The following is a 27,505-nucleotide window of genomic DNA, read 5'->3' on the forward strand; positions in this document are numbered from 1 at the left end:
AGAGAGAGAGAGAGAGAGAGAGAGAGAGAGAGGGAGGGAGAGAGGGAGAGAGAGAGAGAGAGAGGAGGAGGAGGAGAAGGGAGAGAAGAAATTATAGCAGAAAACTTCCTAAATCTGTAGAGAGAATATTAAGAAAGTAGGAGATCACAAATCAGATTCAGTCCAAATTTAAATATCAAAAGACATGTAGTTGATGTGGGATTCCCCTCTGTATGCTGTGAATATTGTTGATTAGTAAAGAAACTTGCTTGACCTGATAGGGTAGAACAAAGCTAGGTGGGGAAAACTAAACTGAATGCTGGGAGAAAGAAGGGCGGAGTGAGAGAGAAGCCATGTAGCCTTGCCAGAGACAGACACTGGACAGAACTTTGCCAATGGTGATAACATAGATTAATGGAGATGGGTTAAATTAATACGTAAGAGCTAACCAATAAGAAGCTAGAGCTAATAGGCCATGCAGTGATTTAATTAATACAGTTTCTGTGTGGTTATTTGAGAGTCTGGGTGGCTGGGAAACAAACAAATGGCCTCTACTACACATAATCTAATTGTCAACAGACAAAATATCTTAAAAGAAGTAAGTAGCATAAAGTGGACTCTTAATATACCTCAGTGAACTTCAACAGAAACCTTATAAGCCAGGGAATAAGGTAATAGATTAGAATTTTTTTTAAATACCTACCAATCAAGAAAAGCAATCTTACAAAAATGGGGCAATAGTAAGAACTAATAAAAGCTGAAGAATTTGCCTGCCTTACAAGAAGTGCTAGGAGAGTCTGTATAAACAGCGGAAAAGGACATCAGTGAGTAACTTAAACATCTGAAGGTATACAAGTCACAAATACAATATACAGTTAAATTTAGGATTTCCCTATGATATATAGTGAGCTATAAGTATAAGTTAATTAGGTCTAGTATGAAGGATAAAAGACAAAGCTATTAAAATAATGGTAATTATAATAATTATGTGGATAATAAAATATAAATTGTGACATCAGAAATTTAAAATTTAGGAAGGGAAAAAGTTAAAATATGAAGTTTTTTTTTTAAGCTGGGCAGTGGTGGTGTGTGCCTTTAATCCTGGCACTTGGAAGACAGAGAGACAGTAGAGTCCGAGGCCACTGTGGTCTACAGAGTGAGTTCTAGGACAGCCAGGGATACACAGAGAAACCCTGTCTACAAAATTAAACAAACAAAATGATTTTTTTTTTTTGCTTTCTTCTATGTGGTCAAACTGAGTTTTTAATCTGTTTAACACAAGCTATTATAATTGTAGGATATCCTTGGTAGTTTCATAGTAGCCATAGAGCAAAAAAAAATTTTAATTAATACATTAAAAATAAAATACATGGAGTTGGAATAAACTAGAGAAAAGTCACTACCCCAAAGAAAGAGAATACTAGAAGAAAAGTATATACAAAACTACTAAAAGAATTAAAATATAGTAACAAGTACTTATTTATCAATAGTTATCTTGAATGTAAATTGATTAATCTCTCCAATTAAAAAGCACAGAATAGCTAAATGATTACGAAACAAAACTGGGAATTGTATGTTGCCTCCAGCTGAGCCAGTCTGTGGACATGGATCCTGAAAGGAGTAGCTGCACTGAGCTCAGCCAGAATACTTGAGTCAAAATTATAAGACAAGGCAAAGATGCTCATTACATAATAATAAACAGGGCAATTCAACAGTCACAAATGCATATACCAGTCAGACTATAATGCAGCTACTTTTAGCAATTGTCAGACTATCCAGGAAAAAAAAAACACAAAACCCAGCAGATCCAAATTGCAGAATAGACCAAATGACCCTAACAGACATTTATAAAACAGTACACCCAAGAGCTACAGAACACATATGTTCCTCACTGCACATGGAGGATTCTCCAGGACAGAGCACATGTTGGCCCACAAAACAAGCCTTAACAATTCAAGACTGAAATGATTTTAAGTATATTTCTGATAAGAATGGTGTAAAACTACAAATAAATAACAGGAAAAATGTTAGGAATTCTACAGATATGCAAAAGCTAAGGTATATGCTACTATATAAAGAGTGAATTAATGAAAATAAAATGGAAACACAGCATATGAAAACCTATAGGGAACAGCAAAGCCATTCAGAAAAGATGAGCTCAAGTAACCCTAACACTGCATCCTAAGAAAGAAAAACAATAGACCCTAAAAATAATGAACATAAGGAGATAATAAAGACCAGAGCAGAAACAATGGAATAGAGACAAATGCATATGATCAGTTAAATGAAGATGAATTACAACTGACACAGTGATACAAAGAATTATAAGGAACTTTTCTGGTTGTTTTTGTTTTTTGAGACAGGGTTTCCCCCTGTAACCTTGACTGTCCTGGAACTCCATCTGTAGACCAGGCTAGCCTTGAACTCAGAGAACCACCTGTCTCTGCCTCCCGAGTGCTGGGAAAAAGACGTGCCCATCGCCTGGTCATAAGGAACTGTTATGAATAGTTATGTTCCAACAGAGGGGATAAAATAGAAATACACAAATTTCTGGACACATAGCTTATTGATAAAATGGCATCTCCAGTCATTAGGGCGAAGGTAAAATATTTTTATAATTGATGCTAGAAAAATAATTGATAAAATAATTGACTATGTACCTTGCATCATACACAAAAATCAATTCTTAGTTGATCAAAATAATAAACACAAAAACCAAAATATTACAAATGCTGAAAGAAAATGTGTGAATTTATGTCCAGCATTTTGGAAAGGCTTTCTGTGATTTAAATTCAGGTATAAGGAAAGATGGACAAATTGAGCTATACATCTGGCCAGGTGCAGTGGGGCACACATGTAATTCCAGCCACTTGGGAGCTTGCCTGAGTACAGAGTGTGAAGTAAACCTACACAATTTAGGCTCTGTCTTGAGCTACAGTTTCTTTTGGCTTGGGATGCTCAGGGGTAGAGCATCTACCTAGCATAAACATAGCCCTTGCATCAATCCCCAGCACTACCAAAAGAGGGACTTTCAGTTAGCATGAAATAAAATATATGGACTATTGACACAATATTTGTTATAAAAGTCCTATGTAACTACAAAATTTTATTAGCTAGGCTTACAAAGTCCACTTTTGAGCCAGAACATTGAAAATGTCTTCTATGCCTTTCTGTACATAGCTCTGTAATTGTTTCCTAGATATATAAATTGTATATAAAATATTTTATAAAGGAACCTGAGTTCGAATTCCTTCCTTATTACTTAGTAGTGCTATGGCATTTGTGAACCTTTATTGTCAGTGAACTGCATGAAGTCCAGATGGTAACTGATAATGGCTCTGTAAAGATGAAAGGGCCTAGACATTTGTAGTGGTCAGCATATTTAGCATAGCATAAACCTTCAGTGCATAGAACTATTTATTGTAGGAGAGACAGCCCAAAGCGGCACCAGCGTCTGAGGTGCTCCCTTGGATCACTGGATCTGTAGACTGTAGACCACAGAAAGAATTAGACTGAGTCAGAAAGAAGCAGCGTTAGTTATTAATTATTTACACATAGAGACTGCAGTACACTTCCTCAAGAAAGTTCTCAAAAGAGAACATTTAGGTGTCTGACAGTAGTTTTAGATAGATGATATTGTGGCTCTTTAAATTATATTGCTGGGTTTTGTGGATCAGAGGAGTGCAAGAGAGTGCTAAAGGAAGCTGACCAACTATGCACATGAAAACTGGTCCTGAGTACCCAGTAAACTTTATAGAAAAATAGAGTATTGTTAATCTAGTAAACTACTTAGTAGGGAGAATTTTAGAAAAATTATACTGTGCTTACTTTCGTTTTTTCTATGCCAAAATCCTCAGTCAAAGCACTAACTCAGCATCGTCTGTGTCCTGTATCACAAGAACTTATAGACTTAGTTTTCCTCAGGACTTAGTACTTAATGTCTTACTGTCTTCTGAAGTCACTCTGGCCCCCAAATAATTTCTTGCTAATCCTTTTATTTGCCTGTCTTAATTTTAGTGGTGGGGATGGGCTCCTGGTGTTTCCACATGACTCTGAAGTATGAAATGCAGGCGAGTAATGGCAAAAGAAAGTGGTTGTTTCAGTTTAGAGACACCTCCAAACTGAGAAAAGAACACATGAGTAAAGGGTGATGGGGGAGGCTTGTCTTCTTGAAGTTTTTCCCTTCAGGTCAAAGGACTCAAATTGACCATATAAAGAAGTAATATGGCTTTCTGTGTATGCCAATTCTGGGCAGACACATATAACTTTAAAACAGCATTAGCTGTTACGTGGAGGTGTTCTAAAAAGTAGTAAGCTATTCACGAAAACATATTCTTCGGTGCCTCCAGTCTTTGGTGTGAAGAGTTTATCTAGCTAGTCATTTGAACCTGTTGGCTTATCATCTCTAACAAGACAGGGTTACACTACAGGTTAGTGTAGACTGGCCATTCTGAAATTCAGACCTGGTTATTTTGTATGCCAACTACAGAGGACCCAGGTTTGGTTCTCAGCACTCACATGGCAGCTCACAGCCATCTGTAACTCTAGTTCCGGGGATCCAAAAACTCTTTCAAAACATATACATGGTACTAAGTACATGAAACCAAAATGCTTACACAAATAAAATAAATGTTTTTTAAAAACTGGACAAAAAGATTTTGGGAGGGGCACCATTCTGTTGTAAGGAGCTGTGGGCCTCTTCCCACAGCCCGGCTCCTGGCCGCTTGGCTAGCTTATACCCCAAAATAACAACACACAAATTGTATTCTTTTAAACACTGCCTGGCCCATTAGTTTCAGTCTCTTAACCCATTTCTAATAATCTATGTAGCACCACGAGGTGCGCTTACCAGGAAAGATTCAGCATGTCTGACCTGGTGGCTGGCTGCATCGCATCTGCCCTGGAGAGAGCTGCATGGCGTCTGAGCTCACTTCCTCTTCCTCCCAGCATTCTGTTCTGTTTACTCCGCCTATCTAAATTTTAACCTATCAGGGCCAAGGCAGTTTCTTTATTTAACCAATGACCTTCCTCCATCAATAAGCGATAAGATGCAGACTGGTGAGACAGGACAAAGGTGCTTGCTGCCAAGCCCAGCCACCTGCATTTATCCTCATGATGCTCTTGGTGGAAGGAGAGAGCCAACTTCCAGACATTGTCCTCCAGCTCCACATGTGTGCAGTTACACGCATGCCCAACAGTGCCCTCTCTCTGCTCAGTAATAAGTAAGTAGGCACTGGTACAATATTTCAGTCAGTAGAGCACTTGCCTTGCAAGTGTGAGGACCTGGGTTTGAGTCCCAAAGTCCACACAAAAGTGCCAAGAATGGTAGCTTATGCTTGCCATCCCAGGCAGCAGGCAGATCTGGTGCTTTGTGGCCATCAGGTTTGCCCCATTCAACCAGCTCCAGCTCAGTCAGAAACAAGATTTGAGTGCCTGAGGAAAAACACTTAAAGGGTGACCACTTGCCTCCACGAGTGTGCACACACACACGCGCACACATACCAATGAGCGAATATTTATATTTCTGTAAATGTAGTCCTTTTAAATAAGCCACAGACATCTGGAGTCCATGCCTTTCTCCTGAGCTGCAGATCTGTACGTCTCATTACCTGATGGGCATTTCTAATATCTGAGAACGCTGAAATGGTTCACAACCTCCTTCACCTGCACTACTGTATCCTGAATTGTTAGGCAAGAAGCTTGACGTATCATTTTTAGCTTCTTTCTCCTTACCTTTCAATAAAATTAATAAAAAATATCTATTTATTTTACTTTCTAAATAGTTACCAAATCTGCACAGTTATAATTTATGATTTTCTTGGCCTGGACTCTGCTCTCTGGGATAAGTCAGTCAGACTTCGATGTCTGTCTTAGAAGGGATGAAAGATAACTTTGATGGTTCAAAAACAACTAACAAGTAAGTTAGATGGTGGTGCATATATTAAATAATTAGCAAAAGAAATTAAATAAGAATTAATAATCGGGACTGAGCACTAGGAATTTTATTTTGACGTCCATAACTATAGCTGTACTATGCTCACACTTTGTCTCTCTGCTTCATGTAGCTGTTGGATGAGCTCCCCATGATTTACAGCTGCTGTGTATTTGTGTACTGCATGTGAGTACTGACATTTAAAATTCAATTTCGTGTGGGTTTTGATCTAATTACATTACTAGGATACGTAATGTAAAAGATTAAAAAAAATGTGACATTAGTGGAGAGTTTAGCTTCTTGGAAGCTACAGTAATCTCAGAACCCTAAATGCCAGTTTAGATAGTATCCTGATTTGACTTAAATAGGCATTGTGACTTCTCTTGAGTGAAGAATGTGTCCAAATTGTGCCATAAAAGTTTTGGAGCAGTTTCTCTATACTGTAATATGAGTATATCCTTTTTTAGTTACTGCGTTTAAAAAATATTATTTTTATTTTATGTGTGTGAGCATTTTGCCTGCATGTATGTCTGTGCGCCATGTGCATGCCTAGTATGAGAAGGCCAGAAGAGGGGATTGAATCCTCTGGAACTGGAGCTATGGAGGTTGTAAGCCAGCACGCATGTGCTAGGAACTGGATCCAGGTTTTCTACAGGAGTAACGAGCACTTTTAGTGGCTGAGTCAGCACCAGTTTCCTTTATTGTTCTTGTTGATTAGTGTGTGCGTGCGTGCGTGTGTGCATGTGTGTGCGCGTGTGTGTGTACCACAGTGTACATGCCGGGGTCAGAAGTGGGTTCTCCTCCCAGCCTGGTAAACTGAGACTGAACGTTGTCTTCAGGCTTGAACTGTAATAGCTTTAACCTGCTGAACCATTTCATTAGCTCATGAACTGTTTCTTGATAAAAGCTTACCCGAAAAGTGAAGTAACTCATAGTTATTAGTTGTTTGAGAATTTCCTACACTGCATTTTGATCATCTGTTCCCCCTTCCCTGAACTCTTCTAGATCTATTCCTATCTCCCTAACTACCCAATTTTATGTTCTATTTTTATTATTATTGTTGTTGTTATTATTATTTTAACCTATCAGGTCCACTTGTGTTGATCAGCTGCTCTTGGAAGTGGGGCTTTCTCTAAGACAGTGCAGGTGACGTACCAGTGGCCATACCATTAAAGAATTGAGACTGTCTCTTTCCCAGCAGCTCCTCAGCTGTGATGGGGCTTTGTGACCCACCCCCCACACACACACTGTCTCCAGATTTCCACTAATGACGACAGTAGGTGCTGAGCTGGCTTTATACACAAGAAAGTAAAGCACGAGAAATTTAGCAACCTGCTCAAGGATTTGAGTGTATCTTCATTAATAAGCATGTCAGGCATACATTGTATTATACAGGTTCACAGTCTCTGAAGGACACTAAAATATCCCTGGAAGAGCCCATGATAGAAAATTACAAGGGTCATAATCTCTCTGACCCTGAATGGTTTTTGCTTGTTTTGTTTTGGATTGGTTTTAGGGTGTTCTTTGACCATATCAAGTACTCAAAGCAGTCTAGACCTCCAGCTGTTTCTAAACCTGCTTGCCTTGTGTGCTTGCATCTGTGAAGCATGTGCTGGAAAGCCTTCGTGGTAAACATGGAAGGAGAAGGCAAAAAAGTCGAGTACTAACCCTGTGTGGACAGGGCCAGGATCAGAAAGCAGTGATAGCCTTCCTGGTGGTGATGTAAGACACGCCTCTTGTAAAGCTCTCCTTCATCTCTCTCCAGAAGAGAAAAAGAGGAAGAGCCCCAGTTCCCACATCACAGGTGTGAAATACGCAGGAGGCTATAAAATCACTGTGACCTTCAGTTATACACAGTCTGTGTGTTTGCTGCTCCATTGTCCTCTGGCAACCAGCAGCCAGGACAATACAGCTTACAAAAAGTTGGGTGCTCCTTCTGGAGGAAGTAGTGCTGTAGGAGGCCCTGAAATAACCACACAGAAACTGTATTAGTTAAATCACTGCTTGGCCCATTAGCTCTAGCTTCTTATTGGCTAACTCTTACATAATAATTTAACCCATTTCTATTAATCTATGTTTTGCCACAAGGCTGTGGCTTACCGGGTAAAGTTCCGGCATTTGCCTTCTTTCTCCCAGCATTCAGTTTAGTTTTCCCCACTTAAGTTCTGCCTTGCTATAAGTCCAAAGCAGTTTCTTTATTAATCAATGGTAATCACAGCATACAGAGGAGAATCCCACATCAAAGTAGTTCTGAAAGCACCCTGATTGAAGACAAATGGAAACCATCCAGTAAATCTTGGATATATATAAAAATGTCAATGCATAAAATAAAGTGGTAACATTTGTGCATATGGGTGATTTGGCTATGTGTATGACGTGTGCACCTCGTGTGTGCCTGTAGAGGACCGAGAAGGCATTGTATCCCCGGAACTGAAATTGTAGACAATTCTGAGCTGCCGTCTGATGCCTTCACACTATTCTTTGAGAACATTCTATATAAGTTTCTCAGCTGTAGACAAAGCAAAAATGAAACTATAATTCATAAATACACTAACTTTTCTATCCAATTATAAAATCATATAATTTAAAAGTAAGATATTTGTATCATCTTCAGAGACATAAAACCATAGAATTTAAAGGTGAAGGAGTGTAGAGACCTATTCCAGTCTCCTTTCTTTTTTTTAATATTTATTTATTTACTTATTATGTATACAATATTGTTTGTGTGTATGCCTGCAGGCCAGAAGAGGGCACCAGACCTCATTATAGATGGTTGTGAGCCACCATGTGGTTGCTGGGAATTGAACTCAGGACCTTTAGAATAGCAGGCAATGCTCTTAACCACTGAGCCATCTCTCCAGCCCCCAGTCTCCTTTCTTTATGGATAAGATATGTAGTTCAGTGAGTAAAGTGAGAATGCACTGCTAGCTGTCTGTTCTAATGCAGTCCTCAAAGGTTGAGTGCTTACTGGTGGCCCGCTGCCCCCCCCCCCATGCTATCTCCTGTGCATTGGGCACTGACCTAGTAGTTGTGTGCAAATATAGTAAGATTTCATCACTGTACATAAAGAATTCACAGTCTAGTTGGGGAGACACATAGGAAAACTAAGTATAATGCAATGCCTTTTTCTCTTTCTCCTCTTCTCAACAGAATTTCACTCTGCAGCCCAGGGCTGTCCTCCAGTCCTGGCCTCCTGAGTGCTGGGTAGCAAGCATGTGCTACCATGTCTAGCAGCACAGTGATCTCAGTAGCTGCATTCAGAGAGAGCATTATTGTAGGATAACAAATGCACAAAGCTACTGGAGTTAAAGAGACCCTTTTGTCAGGACACGAGGAAACTGACCCCATAGAGGGAGTCCAGCCTTGGCTCCCTAGACCTGGAAAGGACTGTCTTTGTGCCTCCGTCTTCTTCATCCTGTCTCTCCGCATGGCTCCAAGTCTTTCTACCTACTTTATTTTTCTTTTCATCCAGGTTATTCCTCCGCTCATTCATTCCCTTGTTTGCTCACCTCGCTCCCTCCAGATATCAGCCGTAGACTATCTGATACCATATTTGACTCCCTTTACTTAATTGACTTTGTTGTCTCCCCAACTTCATACATGCAGGAGAGAAATTTATTGTCTCAGCCGAAGTTACATTACTCCTACTGATCCCGACAGCCTCTTGTAGTCTGTGTCTAGTTCAGTGTTTCTAACCCAGAGGGTGGGAGGTAGAGACAGAGAGTACTGCTGGATCACAAGAGTTGTTCCTGGTTATGCATTGTAAAGTAAATTTCTTTCTCTCTTATTTTAAAGGTTTGAATGTTTCAAGACAAAGAGCTCAATAAACTACCATCTGCTTTTTACCCTAGTCCTATTCAGTTTAATAGTAACCACGGTAAGTCATACTTAGGCTCCAGTAAAGTGTGCCGTGTAGGAGATTGGAGTAATTAGCTTCCAGTGTTGGTCTCAAGCTATGCAGACCGAGATGTTTTTATGCAATTGGGATGTCTTATTTTTAGTCTTTGCACCTTTATTTCCTTTTCAAAAATTACTTTTAATTAAAAAAAGCTTTGAAAAGTTTGTTTTTAGATTCTATTTTTTGTGTGTATTTGAGTGTTCTGTCTGTATGTATGTGCACCATCTGCGTGACTGATGCCTGCAGAGGTCGGAAGATCTTAGATCCCCTGGAGTTTCAGGTGGTCATGAGCCACCGTGTAGGTGCTGGGAACTGAACCTGGGTCCTCTGTGAGAGCAGCAAGTGCTCTTAATCAATGAGCCGTCTCTGCAGTCCCAAAATTAACTGTTTAGTGTGTGTGTGTGTGTGTGTGTGTGTGTGTGTGTGTGTGTGTGTGTGTTTTAGATAAAGAAAAGGTTGAAAAGTAAATCCTTAATAGCGATGGGGGAAAATTGTTTTTCTCAAGGATGAACTTACTCCCTCTTTCTCGTTAAAAACAAGAAGTGAGGTTCCCCCTGTTGGCCATACTATGACTTTTCTTTGGAAATCTGTGTCAGGTACTAGAAGCCCTTGGTATCCGTGAGGGAACTCATTCTATCAGGGATCAAAGATAATGACTGCGAGAATAAAGGGGAGCCCGTCCTATAGTGGTGTGAGAAGAGGGTCAGTTAGGACATCGTACATGTGTGGATCCTTTGTCTTTAGGAGCCATCTTTAAACGCTAACTGTGGGGCTGGAGGGACGACTCAGTGGTTAGCGTGCACACCGCTGTCGGGCTCACAGTCCCGTTTCTCTAAAGGTAGATGGATCTGTTGCCTTCACAGCACCTGCACTCGTGTGCAGGCATGTTCACATGTGTGCACATGCAGACAAATAATTAAGCATTATAAAAACAAATTGCTTTAAAATTTAATTTACTCTTGAAGCCAAGATGATGGTGTGTGCTTGTTATCCAAACACCTGGAGCCTAAAACGAGGATAAGAACTTCGAGGCCATCCTGAGCCACATCGTGTGTTCTAGGCCAGCGTCCGCTCTCTGACTTGTCTCAGCATGCCCCCACTTACTTCATAACTTTAATTAAAAAAATACTGCTTGATGAGGATCACACATGGGTTTGAGGCCATCCTGGGCTACGTAATGTTTTGTTCTGAGCTTAGAACTTCAAAAACAAAAACAAAGATTCCTGCCTGAACCAGGCATGAAGGCTTGAGGCTGTCCTGGGCTACGTCAAAAGACTGTGTCTGAGGAAGGAAAACAGAACCAGAGGAAAATACTGTTTGAGTCGGTTAGGGAAGCTTCAGGGGAGTCTCTAAGTTAGATGTTAACTATGAGCGGGTTTTCAGGCCTCTGGGCAACAGTGTGGCAAGGCATTTTTAGTCTTTTGTATTTCCGTACACACAGACCTTAGAATAGCAAAGTGAATTGTTCTTTTTTGAACATTACCATGTGCCAGGTGTTTACTGAATGCTTTGCCTTGATTGTCCAATTAAGTTATCACGGGCACAATTGAGAGAGGTTTTATGTATGTAATTGCCCTATGGTAGGGGAAGTAGTAAATGGGTCTAGTGAATGAGACAGTCTGTCAGGTGATAACGTCCCATATGTGCTGTGCTTAAGAGATTAAATTTGTTCTCTAAGTAGTATTGATCCATAAAGTAGAAAAATGTAATCAGACAAGTTTTAGAAAAGTTATGTGTTACGGAAGATAGATTAAAGGGGTCTGGAGATTAAATACAGGAACCTTTCATACTTCATAAAATTTGGGGCTAAGATTGAAGTACTGTAACTGTGGTGAGGATGTAAAGAAGCAGCCGTGCCCAGTCTAGCCTTTGACTAGAGAGGGTAGAAGGGGAACAAAGACAGAACCTGTAGCCATGTAAGTCATGTGCATGCCTGTAGTCCCAGCACTTAGCAGGCAAAGGCATGGCATCCCAAGTTTGAAGCTAACATAGACTACACAGCAAGACCTTCTTTTAAAATTAAAACATAGAGCCAGCATGTTGGAACAGCCTATAATCCCAGCACTCAGGAGGCAAGGGCCGGAGGATCATGAGTTAAAGGCCATTTTTTTTTTCTACATAGCAAATTCAGGGGCCAGGCTACATGAGTCTTAAAATATAAAAATTAAATTTCTGGATGGTGGTGGCACACAACTTTAATCCCAGCACTCAGGAGACAGAGGCAGGCAAATCTCTGAGTTCAAGGCCAGCCTTGTCTACAGAGCAAGTTCCAGGACGGTCAGGGCTACACAGAGAAACCCTGTCTCAAACAGAACAAAACAAAATATGTTAAAATTAAAAGCTAAAAATATATATAAGATAATAAGATTGTAGTTGTAGTTCATCTGGTAAAGTGCTTGCCTAATGTACAGAAGGCCCTAGATTACATCCTCAGAATTGAATAAAACCAAGTGTCTTGGTGAATGTCTGCATTCCCAAAACCTAGGCTAGACAGGTGGAGGCAGGAGGATCAGAAGTTTGAGGTCATCTTTAATAATATAATCAGCTTAAGACACCCTGGCTATGTGTTTTTAAAAAATAAATAAATAAACTGGACCAGCAAAATGGCTCAGTGGGTAAAGGATCCTGCTACTAAAGCTAAAAATCTAAGTTTGGTAATTGGAACCTCAAAATTGTGGGAAAAGAACTGACAGCTGCAAGGTGTCCTCTGCTTTGCAGATTGAATTACGAACATCTTGTTCAGAAAAGATAGTAAGTGTATGCTGTGATGTAGGAAGGAATAAACTTGGTTTATGATATGTTGAGTTGAAGTATCCAGTATTAGCGATACTGGAGGCTTAACAGGTAGGTAGGTGGACTAAAGGTACAGATCTGGGAGTTGTTTGGGGTGTAGGTTGTATCAGAAATACAGAGACCTGTGAACTGGTACCAAAGTAAAACACACCGTTCAGACTAAAAAGATACAACCCTATGGAATGCAGACATTTGAGGACCATGGAGAACTATAGCCAGCCAAGGAGACTGAAAACAGACACCAGAGACACAGGAAAGACAGGAAAGCCTCATGTCACAGAATCCAAACTGTTCTAGATGTGAACAGCAAAGAGGAGGATGGCAGGATGGTTAGCAGGTAGAGGTGCTTGAGACCTGACGCTTGAGTTCAACTCTAGAACCCATGGGATGGAAGGAGAGAATTCACCCTCATAAGCTGCACTCTGACCTCACCTCGTGATGTCATATGCATACAGTGAAGAAATGTAAAAACAAAAGCAGCTATTGGTTGTCTCTGAGTAGATAAGAAAAGGGAAGCATAACAACCCACTAAAGGAAACTGTCAGATGTTAAGATGGTAAACAGAATATTCACTGTTTCCCGAGTCCTGTGTTCCTTTGCCTAAACTCTGTACTGGTTAATAATGGAAGAATCCTACAACTACAGAAATGAAAAAAAGGCATGCCATTGTTGTATCAGAGGGAATAAGTCAAGAATGCTAGCTAAGTTTATCTAGCAAGTTGGCATCAAAATCAAGATTAGACCCATTTGTAAGCTAAGAAGCGAATCAAGCAAGCTTTGGAATCAGTTGGATGTGAGTTTGGATCTAATATTTTTACTTAGTGCTCTCTCAGCTTTAGTTTTTCTTATGATAAAAATAAAGATAAAATAGACCATTTTTATACTAGCTATAATATTAATATCTGGCACATAATAAGGACTCCATAATTCTTGGCCTAGAAAAGAGAGTATTGAAGAGACATATCCTTAAGCCTGGCCTGTTGGTGCTCACCTATAATCCCTGCACTCAAGAGATAGAGAGGCAGGAGGATTGTGAGTCCAAGGCTAACCTAAGATACATAGTTAGTTCCAGTTAGTATTTTGAAGGAAAGACACAAATTAGACACATTCTCTTTATTAAATTTATAGTTAACAAGAAATGTTTCAGTCAAAACCCTTTGACTACTTACAGGAAATAATTGTAGTCTTTTTATAGTAAAAAACATTTCAGAAATAAATTTTTAGCTAAGTTTTAAAACTATATGAAGTTTCATTAGATGATTACATTAAATGAAGATGTAAAGATATCTAAGCTCAGTTCTGGACAGCAAGGAGATTACCAGCTTACAGGAAAGCAGCAAACCAGTAGAATGCCATCGGTAGCAGTTCTCAGCTTGTGGGTCGTCACCCCCACATATCTGATAGCCTGCATATTAGATACTTATATTACATTTTATATCAGTACCAAAGTTGCAGTTATGGAGTAGCAGCTAAAGGGTTTTATGTTGGTGGTCCCCACAGCGTGAGGGACTGTGTTGAGGGTCACAGCGTTAGAAGGTCACTGCCGTAGAGCTTATAGGTAGGTGGCGAGTGGTGGCTTCTGTTGGAAATGGAAGAGATCAGAAAAGACTTGAAGGAGGAATAGTCTGTGGTGAATTTTCAACAGTACTTGTGAGTTGTGGAGGATTTCTGAACAGTGACGAGTAGTGTTTCAGATGCAGAAGGCTCAAGGTGACCACACGTCAAAGCAGCTCTGCTCTGGAGACCAGAGGGAGGCCCGACAGGGAGACAGCAGCCTGAACTTGGTTGTGGTGGGGCAAGAGTCATTGAAGGGTTGTTTGAGTTTTGATTCCTTTGTACTACGTCATTTAAAAGTGTGCTTCTGTAGACAATATGTGCATATTAAATCTTGCAAAGTCATTGAACTTAACACCCACAAGACCTGGGAGCCTGAAACTTGGGTTTGTGTAACTAAAGGTGTATCTAGGTAGTGAATAGTTGGGAGGCAGAAATGGGTACAAGGAATTTGTCTAAGTGGCTCCCTTACTGATAATCTAGTGTGTCTAGATCCTTTCACGTAGCCTGGTATTCTCCATGCTGCGTCCTCCATTCTGCAGGTAAGCACCAAGTCTTTTAAGTTAGGTGACAGTTGCTGAGACCCTGGAGCAAAAGTGAAGAGCTGGAAATTTGACTCTGATCCCTGACTACAGTATTCTTTCTGCTGGTACAGAGACTGTCGACATAATTTGTTTAATTTGTTTACCCTTCATGAATAACCTTGTATCCTCCACCCTCCTTGGTGGTGACCTAAAGACCAGTGTTGACGTAGTCCACCTCTGCCTGAATAGTTATTTCCTTGACCGTGGCTAGGCTGGCTTGGGAGAAGCTGTCTGTCGGCGCTCGCCCTCCTGATTGGTTTTATGTAGCTGGGGTCTGGTTGGGATAACATGGGGAAGGAGAGGGCTGGGGTCTGAAGAGTGGTTGGAATAGATTTAGATCCCTTCCTTCACTTACGTTTCTAATAATATTTTTCAGATTTACCTAAAAGTAAAAGAGCCTATATTCCATCAGGTAATTTTTAAAAAGATTTCTTTATTTCATGTTATTTATATGAGTGTTTTGCTTGCATGTATGCCTGTGTACCATATGCTTGCTTGTGGCCTGTGAAGATCAGGAGAAGGTTATGAAGTTATGGTTTTCTTCCCCACATACAACAATAATGTGCACTAATAAAAGTGGGAGTAGGCTAGACTACCCATGTCCATGGTGGTTCACACCCTCGGCCCAGAGGTTAACAATCAGGAAAGCTCGGTGTCCTCAGGTTGTGCCACACTAGTGTGCACACATGCAGACACACAAAGACAAGATAAATGCTTCAAGAGATTGGAACAGTGGCGTGCTCAGCTGGGCATGGAAAATGTGTGTGCCTTCTGCCATACCTCCTCTTTCTCATCTGCATCCTTTATACTGTTTTTTTTTTTTTATAATAAACTACCATACAGTTGAACAAGCAAGCTGTTTCTCGCTGTTGGAGGTAGTTACAAATATAGAAAGAGATAGTTGGGCTTGGTGGTGCATACCTCTAATCCTAGCACTCAGGACTCTGGAGCAAGAGAAGGTTTTAGAATTCGAGGTCATATTCCTCTTACTGGATTGCCTTGCAGAGCCATAATACAAGGGGAGGTGCTTAGTTCTACTGCAACTTGATATGCCATCTTTGTTGATACCCTTGGGAGTCCTGCCCATTTCAGAACAGAGGAGGATTGGGGGGGGCTGTGGTCAGGATGTAAAATAAACAAAGTTAACTTAAAGAACTTTGGAGCAATAATAATTAAAAAAGAACTTGAGGTCAATATTAATATGAGCTCATGGCTTAGATGCCATATTTAGAAAAGTCTACAATGAATTTAGTGTCCCCAGTGATAGATGTCATGCTAGCTCCTGTCATAACTCACTGAGGGGACTGCATCATTTTAGTAAATCACGAAGACATGTGATTTACACAAACCCAAACTTAAGGAAATTCCCCAAAGTAAGTTGACTATAACCTTTAAAATTATCAAAGTCATAGGTCAGAGAGTATGTGCCTATAATCCCAGAACTCGGGAGGCTAAGGCAAGAGGATTGCAAATTCAAGCCAACCTAGGCCATGTAACAAGATTCTGTGGTCCACAAAAGCTAAATTCATCAAACACAAGTAAAGAGTGAGGGGCTAGTCTGGAAAAAAAGACTTCAGAGAATATCCTAGCTTGATTCTGTCACTGCAATAAACACCATTGCCAAAAGAAACTTAGCATTTATAGTCTATCATTTAGGGAAGTCAAGGTAGGATCTCAAACAGGAACCTGGAGGTAGGTGCTTAAGCTGAGAGTGTAAGATTTACTAGCTTCCTCCTCATGGATTGCTCAGCTTGCTTTTTTTTCCTAAGGCAAGCAGTGGTGATGCACACCTTTAATCCCAGCTCTTAGGAGGCAGAGGCAGGCAAGTCTTTGCGTTTGAGGTCAGCGTGGTCTACAGAGCAAGTTCCAGGACAGCCAAGACTACAGAGAAACCCAGTCACAATAAACAAACAAAAAAGAGAGCAATTATAATTTAATTCCCTTTCCTCCCTCCAAACTCTCTCATATACTCCTCTCACTCTCCTTCAAATTTATGGCCTCTTTTTACCAAAAGAGAGAGAGAGAGAGAAAGACTAATTGTTACTGCATGCATATATGCATATGTGTATACAATTATATTCCTAAATATAACATATTCGGTCTGTATATTGTTCCCTGTATATATGTTTTCAGAGTGATAGTTGGCACCGGACAAGCTCTTCCTTGGGCACGCTGCTTCTCCCATTCCCAGCTTCCCTCGGTTGCCTGTGTTCTTTGTGTAAGCTTGAGGCCTCATGGGCTTTTTTCCGTCCAGTTTGGCATGTGCATTGCTGCCATCCTGGTCTAGCTCATATTTGGACAGTCATGTTGGTGAGACTTTATGGGTGTAGCTTCTGATATTATTAGGAGAGACAGTCTCACAGTAAATCCCTGGCTTTCTGGCTCTTACAGTCTTTCCATCTCGTGTGCAATATTTCCTGAGCCTTAGGTGCAGGAATTGTTTCATTGATGTATCCATTGGGACTAGGATCCACAACTCTGCCTTTTTGATTGGCTGTGGTTATTGGAGGAGAATCTACACCCACTGCCTTAATCACAGCCTAATCCCTAACGGCAATCTATGAACATTTATTTTTATACTCACAAATAAGTGTAGTATTCACCCCTCATCAAAGAACCTTCTCTTTGCAACAGATGGATACTACTATGGAAAACCTTGGTTTGCTTTTTAATATAACTCAGGAGCATTTGCTCAAGGGTTGCACCACCCACAGTGGGCTAGGCTCTCCCACATCAATCTTCAATCAAGAAAATGCCCTCCAGACTTGTCTACAGGTCAATCTTATGGAGGCATTTTCTCAATTGAGGTTCTGCCTTCCCAGATGACTCCAGCTTATGTCAAGTTGACAAAAAACTGGCTAGCACAATTGAGAGGTGTGATAACTGAATGCATTTTTAATGTCTCACGTAATATTTTGTTTGTTTTGTTTTGTTTGAGATGAGGTCTTGTCTTATAATGCAGTGCTAGCTCACCTGGAGCTCACTGTGTAGACCAGGCTGGCCTCTGCCTCCTGAGTGCTGGCATTAAAGGCATCAGCAGCCATGCCTGGCTTATTTGTGTTTGCTTTTGCCTATTACAAATATTAAGGTAACTGTAACTTTTGATTAAGGCTGTTTAGTGTCATACCATGGTTATTGTAGTTCCCTGTGTTTGTACTTTGGATATATAATAAAATGTCTTTAATGTTTAGTTATAGGTAAGTAATTAGAGAGGGGAGTAGGGAGGAAGGGAGACACAGACAGAGAGAGATAATGAGGCAGTGTTGACTGTTGCTGAGTCTGGGAACAGCTGTGCTAAGTGGTATTGATCCTCCTCTGTTCTGCAGCATTTGTTCTCACTGTCTGTTCTGGGTTGTGTTCTATTTAGAGAGGGTCTCACCGTATAGCTCAAGTCGTCTTCAAACTGGAGAAGCTTCTAGCTCAACCTTCCAGATGTAGGGAGTAGATGTGTACACCACACCCGCCTGTTTTCATTCTTCTAATGGTATCTTCTGGTGAATCTGATGTCTGAATTTTAAGGTGAATGGTTAATGGGGCTGGAGTGAGAGTTCAGTGAGAATATCTGCCTAGCAGTCAGAAGGCCTTGGGTTCAGTCCCTAGTACACGAAGAAACAGAGAACTATGAACGAGTTGTCTGGTCTCTTGATGGTGACACACCATCCATTATTTGAAAACAGCAGTCTTAGCTAAAGAAACACTCACCAGCTTGGAAATTTAAGAGTCTTGGTTTCTTGACACTTGATAAGTCATACAGAAATCTCTTCAGTCTTTAATCTTTTAATTTCTTGATTTATAAAAATAGTGAAAATGGGCCAGCAAAATGGTTCAGCAGGTAAGCACTGTTGCGGTGCAAGCCTGACTACTGAATTCAGTCCCTGGTTCTCATGATGAGGGGGCACCTCTGCTCGCCTGCATGTCTCACACACAAACACCCAACAACAATAAATTACAAGCATTTTAAAGTGTTGAAAAGAAGCAAATGTATCATTTTTATAAGTGTCATGTGAAAACGATGTGGTTGTATTCAGCAAGCTTAATAGTCAGATTGATGCTAACCATGCACAGGGCTAGAGAGAGAGCTCAGTGGGTGAGAACAATGGCTGCTCTGATGGAGAACTGGGTGCAGTTCCCAGCACCCACATGGCAGTCAGAACCAACCATCTGTGACTCCAGTGCCAGGCAATCTGATGCCCTCTTCTGGCTGTGCGGGCACCAGGCATGCACATAATACACATGCATACAAGGAAACCATGTGCATTCATAAAAATAAAGGAATATGTTACAAACTATGTATTAAGATGTCAAATGACATACAAATTCCTGCCCATGATAGTTGGTGAAAAACTTTTAAAAGATATTTAACTTAGCTTTAGAGATAAGTAGCACAATAAAACTGAAAGGAAAGGGTTGATAAACACCAAAGGTTTTCAATCTGCTAGACAGATTGAATTTCCTGAGAAGGAGAGTACTGATAACAACTCTCACTCACTATTAAGTCCAAGGTGACCCAGAAATCTCCAAATGAGAGCCCACATTTGATGGACTTTCAAAATAAGGTAATACCCTAATTACATAACTGCCACATTAGATATACCAACATAGCTTAAAGCAAGGGAACAAGGAGAAAAGCATATATAGGAGTAGATAAAAAAGAAAGCCCAAGAGACCAGTGAAGCCTTTTAGCAGTGAATTGCTATCTCTGAGAGAGACCTTCTGCTGTCTCGAGGTGCCCGGTGACTACGTTTCCTGACAGGTTTCCACCACAGAAGACTCCCAGGTGTAGTACGTACGTCAGTGCACGGAATCTTTCTTTTCTCATTTGACCCTCAGGCTTTGTAAAAACACACTGTGTAAACATTGTGTAAAGCAAGACTAAGCATTTTGAGTTAAATTTTTTCTGTTATGCTTCTTTATACATTTTATTACTAATTAGGACTGTAAGGAAGATAAGCACATTTGGAAATATAACTAGTAATTTTGATCTATTATATGCTACATTGTATATAAATATACACACATGTAATATGGCTATCTGTTCATGCATATTATACAGACTGGATTGGCCAGTATCATACTAAATGAAACTTTCTTTATAACTGAAATAAGTGAGAGTTTGAAAGGATAAATGATTGGTCTGCTTTTCCTCATCTGGTTATTGGCAAATCTAGAAAAAAAGTGTTTTTTTATTTCACAGCCTATATTATTATGTGATACTCTGGTATCCAGTTACTTTGGAATCTTTTATTATGAGAAAGATCAGTGCTGTGTGTTGGTGACTGACTTCGAGGTAGGGTCTAGCAATGTAGTCCAGGCTACCCTCTAACTAATGACCTCCTGCCTGCTCCTCCTGCGTGATGGGAGTACTCAGTAATGGAAGTGGGCACCTGACTCTTCGTCTTTTTAATAAAAGCTGACTTTAAATTGGACATGGTAGCACACAGCTATAATCCCAGCACCTGTGAGACTAAGGCAGGAGGATCCAGAATTTCAGGCCAGTCTAATTTACACAGTAAGACTTTGTGTGAAATAAAAGAAAGTGGGAGCTGAGGTTGTAGTAGCTCAGTGACAGAACACTTCCCTAGTATGTGTGAGGCTCTGGTCCAGGCTTTCTCACCACAGGATGGGTGGATGGGTGGATGGATGATGGATGGACAGATGGACGAGTGATGGATGGATGGACGGATGGACAGACAGACAATGGATGGAATGGATGGGTAGGTAGGCAGGAAGAGTTGTATTGACCACTTTCTCTTTCTCTCCTATTCAGGTCATGTATGGAATGTTGGTCTTTACATTAGTACTCCGTTCTATTTATATTGTCACATGGTAAGTAGTTTGGGACTACCACCAACATTCTGATAAAAATATATTCAGGCTTATAACAGTAAATCTATAGCCTAAATTGGAATACAGTAAAACCTAACTCTAGCAGAACAGTGCTAGGAAACTGTAACCCAACATTTATTTATGACATATACTTACTAATGTGCATCATATAAAAACAAGAGTTCTAAAATGAAAGAAATTTGAAGGAAACTATGTATGAGACATCTGCCTCAATATGTATATTATTGACTAGGATGTTAAAGACTTGAAAAGTGCTACATTAAAGGAATGTGTTTGTAGGGCTGGAGAGATGGCTCAGAGCTTAAGAGCATATATATATTAAAATTAAATAATACTCATGAGATGACTTTAAATCCATCGTAACCATACAGTCCACGCGCAGCTCTGTAAGTGGTTCGTTTTGTGCAGTTTTCCCGTTTTTGTTTTTAAAATAAGCCTTTTATTTTGAGATCATGTAGAAATGCATGTATAACGTAGTATCCCAGCCAGGAGCTGACGCTGGCACAGCAGAGATACAGAGCACATCAGCAGAAGGGTACGTGCTGTGCCCTTACCCCTCTCCTACTTCTCCCTGTGCACACCCCCGGCAGTTACTAGTCCTTTCTTATAGTTTTGTCAGTCCAAGAAAGTTTGATAAATAAAAGCATACAGCGTGTAGCCTTAGAGATTGTTCTGACCCTCAGTATAATCCTCTGGATGGTAGTGTGGACTTCTCTTGCTGCTGTAGTCCATGGTGTAGATGTGCCCCAGTTGAGTAACTTACAGGTTGGGGCTGTTGTAAAGCTACTGTGAGCATCTGTGTTTTTGTAGAAAGTGGAATTGCTGGGCCGTGTGGTAATTGTATGTTTAATTTTTTTTTAAACTGAAAAAAATGTTTTCCAGCATGGTTTTTACATTTTTGCCCATAATATATGAGTGATTCAATTTCTCTGCATCCTCATCAACAATTTTTATCTCATGAAGGCATGAAGGTACACACTAGTATCTTTTAATTTGCATTTCCTAATAGTTAATCATGTTAAATGTATTTTCCTATATTCTTTCTTTTGCCATTAGTGTGTTCTCTTTAGTGAAATGTTTGTTGTACCTTTGCTCATTTTCTCTTGGATTTACAAGAATTAACAAGGGTATTTTTTTGTGTTTACAAGTTTTAAGATTTTAATTTTTGTCAAATATATAATTTATAAATATTTTCCCACAATCTGACTTTGTATTACATATTCTTTTCAGAACCTTTTTTAAATATATAATTTATTTTTACTTTATGTTCATTGGCATTTTGCCTGCATGTGTGTCTCTGTCAGGGTATCAGAAGCCCTGGACTGGAGTTACAGACAGGTGTGAGCTGTCATGTCAGTGCTGGGAATTGAACCTGAGTCCTCTGGAAGAACAGCCAGTGCTTTAACTGCTGAGCCATTTCTCCAGCCCCCAGAATCTTTTTAGCAACCAAATAGTCATAATTTTGATGTTATATTTTTAGATTTCCTTTTGTTGTTATTTGTTTGTTCTGATTTGGATTCTTACTCTATATCCTTGGCTGATCTGGAACTCACTGTGTAGATCAGGCTAGTCTCGAACTCACAGAGATCCTCCTACTACTGTCTTCCAAGTGCTGGGATTAAAGTTGTCTGCCACACACCCAGCCTGGCCTTATTTATTTATTTATTTATTTATTTATTTATTTATTTATTTATTCATTTATTTATTTTCACTTTATATACCAGCCCTAGTTCTCCCTCACTTCCCCCATTCCACCCTCCCCCACCCTTTTACTTCTGTGAGAGGATAAGGCCTCCCTTGGGAAGTCAACAAAGTCTGGCACACCAAGTTAAGTCAGGACCAAGCCCCTCCCACTATATCAAGGCTGAGCAAGGTATCCCACCATAGGGATTTGGCTCTAAAAAGCCAGTTAATGTATAGCCTGGCCATTTTTAGATTCCATTCTATCATCTCTGTAGTGTGCTCTGTTTGCTCTCCATGTGTGTATACAACCACTAAGGTCTAATGTTGTCCATTTCTAGTGTGGTGCAGAAACCTTACCTATCTTTCTGTGCCCGTGGTAGTTTTCTGGGGACATTTGGGGTCCACTGCCTCTCGGGTCTGGAGCCTGTGACTACAGCTGCAGGCGTCTCCGTGCGTCCCACTGCACCCTGTCTTCTGGAGTTGGCTGGCAGCTCTGGCCTTACTCCATTTGCAGTTTCTGCCTTTGTTGTCATTTGGTCTTCCCCTTGTATCTTCACACGGCCATGTTCTTGTAAGGACACCAGTCTTCTCAAAATACAGACCTGTTCCAGTCTAGCCTCGTCTGGGATATCGGCAGTGACCCTAGTTAGAAATAAAGTCGCATTCTGAAGTACTAGGGGTAGGGATTCTGTGTATTTTGGAGGTGGAGAAGAGAATAATTTAACATGTCTTGTTCCATTTAAAATATAATTGCCTAAAATATTTTCTCTACCTAAATTTAGAACCACATCAGATAACATTATGATTTTTTGCCTCAGTTGTAATACATTTTCTTTAAAAACTCAAGGAAAGTGAAATATGTCTTCTGGTTCTGTCACTTGAGACAAGATAGTTTTGTTATACTGCTCAGACTGGCCCTGAACTTGTGATCCTTCTCTTCTTCCTGGATATCTAATAAGGATGGAAATCTGGACTTCCAGTTTGCTAAATGGCTTGGGGAAGGAACTACAGTGTGTGTGTGTGTGTGTGTGTGTGTGTGTGTGTGTGTGTGTGTGATGTATGACTATAAAAGGTGGTTATTATTTTAAGTTTTCTGTCTTGTGAGGCTGGCCCTTTTCATGATTCATTGACTGTAGAAAGTAGATTTTGTTGGGAACTTTTCTGTCTGTGCCTAGACTTCACATGCTGGCTAGTTCCCTTCCAAGTCCAGAGTATGCTAGCCCAAAAGAAAGCATATGGTACTGGGTAGTAGTCATCCACACTTTTAATCCCAGCATTTGGGAGGCAGAAGCAGGCGGGTCTCTGTGAGTTCGAGGCCAGCGTGGTCTACATAGCTAGTACCTGGTATCCAGGGCTACACAAAGAAACCCTGTCTCAAAAAACCAAACAAACAAAAAAAAAAAAGAATGCATATGGTAGGTAAATCTGAAGAGTACTGTGCTAAATAAAATAAGCCGGGCCTACATAGAAATACCACTCAAGCTAATGAGATGGTTTAGCAAGTAAAAGGTAAAAGCCACCGAGACTGACATCTGCGCTCCATCTGTGGGGCCACATGGTGGGAGGAGAGAACCGACCCCTGTGAGCTGCCCTTCATATGGGCCCCATGGTGCCTTGTGCACACACCACAATAAATAAGTAAATAATAAATGTGATTTTTAAGGAATCAGTTTTAGCCTGATAGTGGTGGAGCATGTCTTTAATCCCAGCACTTGAGAAGCAGAGGCAGACGTGAGTTTGAGGCCAGCCTGGTCTACAGAGTGAGTTTCAGGACAGCCAGGGATACAGAAAAACCCTGTCTTGAAAAACCAAACAAACAAAAAACATCAAAATCCAAGTATACCACACAGTCTTTTTTACATACAGAAACTGAAAGTGCTGAACTCTTGAAAGTGTGGAATAAATGGTGGTTTCAGAGGCTGGAGTGGGGCAGCAAGGCAATTGGGGGAAATCTTAGTGGGAGGGTGCAAAGTGTCAGACAGGAGGAATAGGTTCTTGAGTTCTGTTGTGCAAGTTTGCAGTGGTTAGTTATGTGCATTCAAAACAGCTCAAAAGAGTAAATGTCAAATATGTTACCACGGAAAATGGCAAATGAGATAGAGACGTTAATTAGCCTAATTTAGTCATTCCACATTGTATACATAGAACATGAGGGTGTGTCCCATAAGTATATATAATCATAATTTGTTGTAATGTGTCAATTAAAATATTAATTTTAAAAGAAAGCACAGGGAGCTTACCACTATCATCTTCCAGGTCTCAGAGCCCATACCTAGCTTACTTTCTTCTCTTTACCTTTCAAAGTCTTCTGATGTCTGTTTAATATTACATGTAATATACACAGTTTTGAAGAATTTAGTGGAAAGACTAGGAAAAACTCAGTTTATTCCTTTATTTATTTATTTATTTATTTATTTATTTATTTATTTATTTATTATGTATACAATATTCTGTCTGTATGCCTGAAGGCCAGAAGAGGGCACCAGACCTCATTACAGATGGTTGTGAGCCACCATGTGGTTGCTGGGAATTGAACTCAGGACCTTTGGAAGAGCAGGCAATGCTCTTAACCACTGAGCCATCTCTCCGGCCCCCAGTTTATTCCATTTTTGCAGAAGCACAAGACTCTACTTTATTCTGTTTGTAATCTGAGTGCCTTAGGGAGATGTCAAGACTTGAAACAGCTTCCGTCTGACCAGATAGAATAGGCATGCTGAGAAACGCAGATACCTTTAGAAAAGGACTTGCCAGGTGGGCTTGGTAAGTAGGTAAAGGCTCTTCCCTCTAAGCCTGATGATCTGAGTTCAGTCCCCGGACCTAAACTTTTAACAGTTAAAAGGGGAGAACCAACCACCAAAAGCAGCAAGGTGCCGACAAAACACACACACAAAGAGAGAGAGTTACCACCCCCTTTGTATAATAAAAAGATTTTTAACTATTTACTTGTAACAGTTTTCATGAAATAAAATCATCTTTTATCTGCCTTGCAAGTATTCTTTCTTGTATCTCTGTTTAGTGATGACTTAGTTTAGTGTTGTTCACTTTCTCCTTATCTGTCCCTAACTACGCTGTGAGGTTTTTTGTTGTTGGTGGTGGGTTTTGTTTGTTTGTTTGTTTTTCATGATAAGGTTTCTCCGTCAGCCAAAAGTGTCCTGGTAGTCACACTGTAGACCAGGCTTGCCTTGAACTCAGAGATCTGCCGGCCTGGGTCCCAAGTGCTGGGATTAAGGGCATTTAAAGGAGTGTACCCCCTCCTCTGAGCTCATTGTGAGCTTCTTAAAACTTAGTTAACTTGATAATCCCTAGAACCCAGGAAAATGCTTCTGTGTAAAGGTTCTTAATATCAAATAGAAATTCTCAAATTTTGTTTTCAAATGTGACTGAGATCTTAAAATTCCTTCATTAACAAAACACTAAAAATTCTGAATAAAACACAATAAACTTAGTTTAAAAAGGCATAAGAATTCCAGAGCATCAAGCTCAAAGAAGAAGCTGTAGAGATAAATGAGTGTGTATAATAGTTGGCTTGAAGGCCTTGGAAGATGCTAGCACACTGGTATCTTTAGTATCAAGAGCCTCAGAATAAACAGAAAACAAAGATTTCTAGTTGAGGGCTTAAAAGATTGCTCGGTGAGTAAAGGTGCTGCGAAACCTGATTACTTGAGTTCAATCCCCATCTCACATGGTGGAAAAGGAGAGCCAAATCCTTTGAGTTGGCCTCTGACCTCCGCATGTATACCCTGGTACTCATTGCAGGTGTACACCTGTATGCATGCACACACAAAATAAATACATATACAATGATTTTTTAAAAACCTGGATAATTTGAATTCTTTTTCATCACCATGTCACATGAACTAGAACCAGAAAGATACTAAAAGCAAATGCCCTCCAGTAAAATAAGATGGTAACTTCAGTCTAAAGTTTTGGGTTTTACACACACACACACACACACACACACACACACACACACACACGACTCCTTTGAGAATTTGAGAAGAAATGTAGTGAGGCTCGTTGTTCACGTTTGCTCCCATACCACATTACCAAGTGGGGTAGACACTGTCCAGTTTTGTGCAGAGGGTACTCACTGTTCATCTCGAATATCCGCTTTACTGTGCAGTTTAGAAGGTAGAAATTTAAGTGATTTTTCAAAAACTGCCTTCCCCTCCTTAACAAAATATGGAAGAAAAGACAAAATGGACTCGAGGTCGAAGTGCCTTAGGAAGCCAGGTCTGTAGTACCTATGGTCAGAATTCTCCTGGGAAATGAACGGTACCATCGGTAGATCTCTGTAAGTCTGTAATGCTTACTTACACAGTGAAGGGTGTGCATTAAAGGAGCTGATCAGAATCTCTCTACATGAAATAAGAAGGTACTAAAAGTTTCCTCTACTGAGGCAAGAAGACCGCAGGTTTGAAGCTAGCTTGGGCTACTAACAGTACCCTCTCTCAAAATGAAAAAGAAGGGAAGCCAGGTTTGGCAGCACACGCCTTTAATCCCTGTTCTTGGGAGGCGAGGCAGAGGCAAGAGTATCAACGAGTTCAAGGCCAGACAAGGCTGTGCAGGATCCATCGGAAAAGATGGCATGGGGCAGTTAGAAGTACTGAACTAATCTTTCAATGTCAAGAATTAGAAATCAAAGGGCCCAATGTGGTGGCACTCGCCTGGAACCCCTGCACTTGGGAGGTGGATCCGGAGTCCAGTGTTATCCTTGGCTGCATAGCAAGTTCAAGACCAGCCTGGGCTACATGAGACCCTGTTTCAAAACAACAAACTAGAAATCATGATTATAGTAAACCTGAAGGGAAATGAACTGTAGAAATACCAAAGCACATGGTATTTAAAGGTATTGACATCTACTTTGCTTCTACCTGGCACTAAGAGTAGAATAGAAACCTTTATTTTAAAAGCATCTAAAGGCACAAGGAAAAGATTCAGTAAAATCTTCAAAACTGGAAGGTAAATAGATTTCTACTAACATCATTAAATTGACCTAGAAAGAAACATCCTAAGCCAAGAAGCTCACTGTGTGTGACAGCATATTTTCATTATCAGACAAGTAGCAGGAACACACAGTCTAGGAAATCTTTGAGAAACATAACTAGAAATCAGAGTGGTTTTGAATTTCCAAAAGCCACATTGGAAATTTGAAGACAGTAGACCAGTGCCATTGACTTTCTGAAGAAAAATTTCTAACCTAGAATTCTACAGTCAATCAAACTATCAGTAAGG

At 40.3% G+C, this 27,505-nt stretch overlaps 1 protein-coding gene across 2 annotated transcripts in view; it reads left to right on the top strand.

Annotated features, from left to right (window-relative positions):
* Acer3 (alkaline ceramidase 3) overlaps nucleotides 1-27,505 on the top strand; it is a 67,935-nt gene that overhangs the window by 30,975 nt on the left and 9,455 nt on the right. The window contains exons 3-7 of one of the 2 annotated variants that reach the window (XM_005357536.3): nucleotides 3,997-4,049; nucleotides 6,045-6,097; nucleotides 9,707-9,788; nucleotides 15,117-15,152; nucleotides 20,508-20,566. In XM_005357536.3, coding sequence (XP_005357593.1) covers nucleotides 3,997-4,049; nucleotides 6,045-6,097; nucleotides 9,707-9,788; nucleotides 15,117-15,152; nucleotides 20,508-20,566 — 283 coding nt within the window. The remainder of the gene's footprint in view (nucleotides 1-3,996; nucleotides 4,050-6,044; nucleotides 6,098-9,706; nucleotides 9,789-15,116; nucleotides 15,153-20,507; nucleotides 20,567-27,505) is intronic. The other variant, XM_026784353.1, reaches the window with a different exon arrangement.

The sequence above is a fragment of the Microtus ochrogaster genome, chromosome 22 (genome assembly GCF_000317375.1).
Source record: "Microtus ochrogaster isolate Prairie Vole_2 chromosome 22, MicOch1.0, whole genome shotgun sequence".
Classification (NCBI taxonomy): domain Eukaryota; kingdom Metazoa; phylum Chordata; class Mammalia; order Rodentia; family Cricetidae; genus Microtus; species Microtus ochrogaster.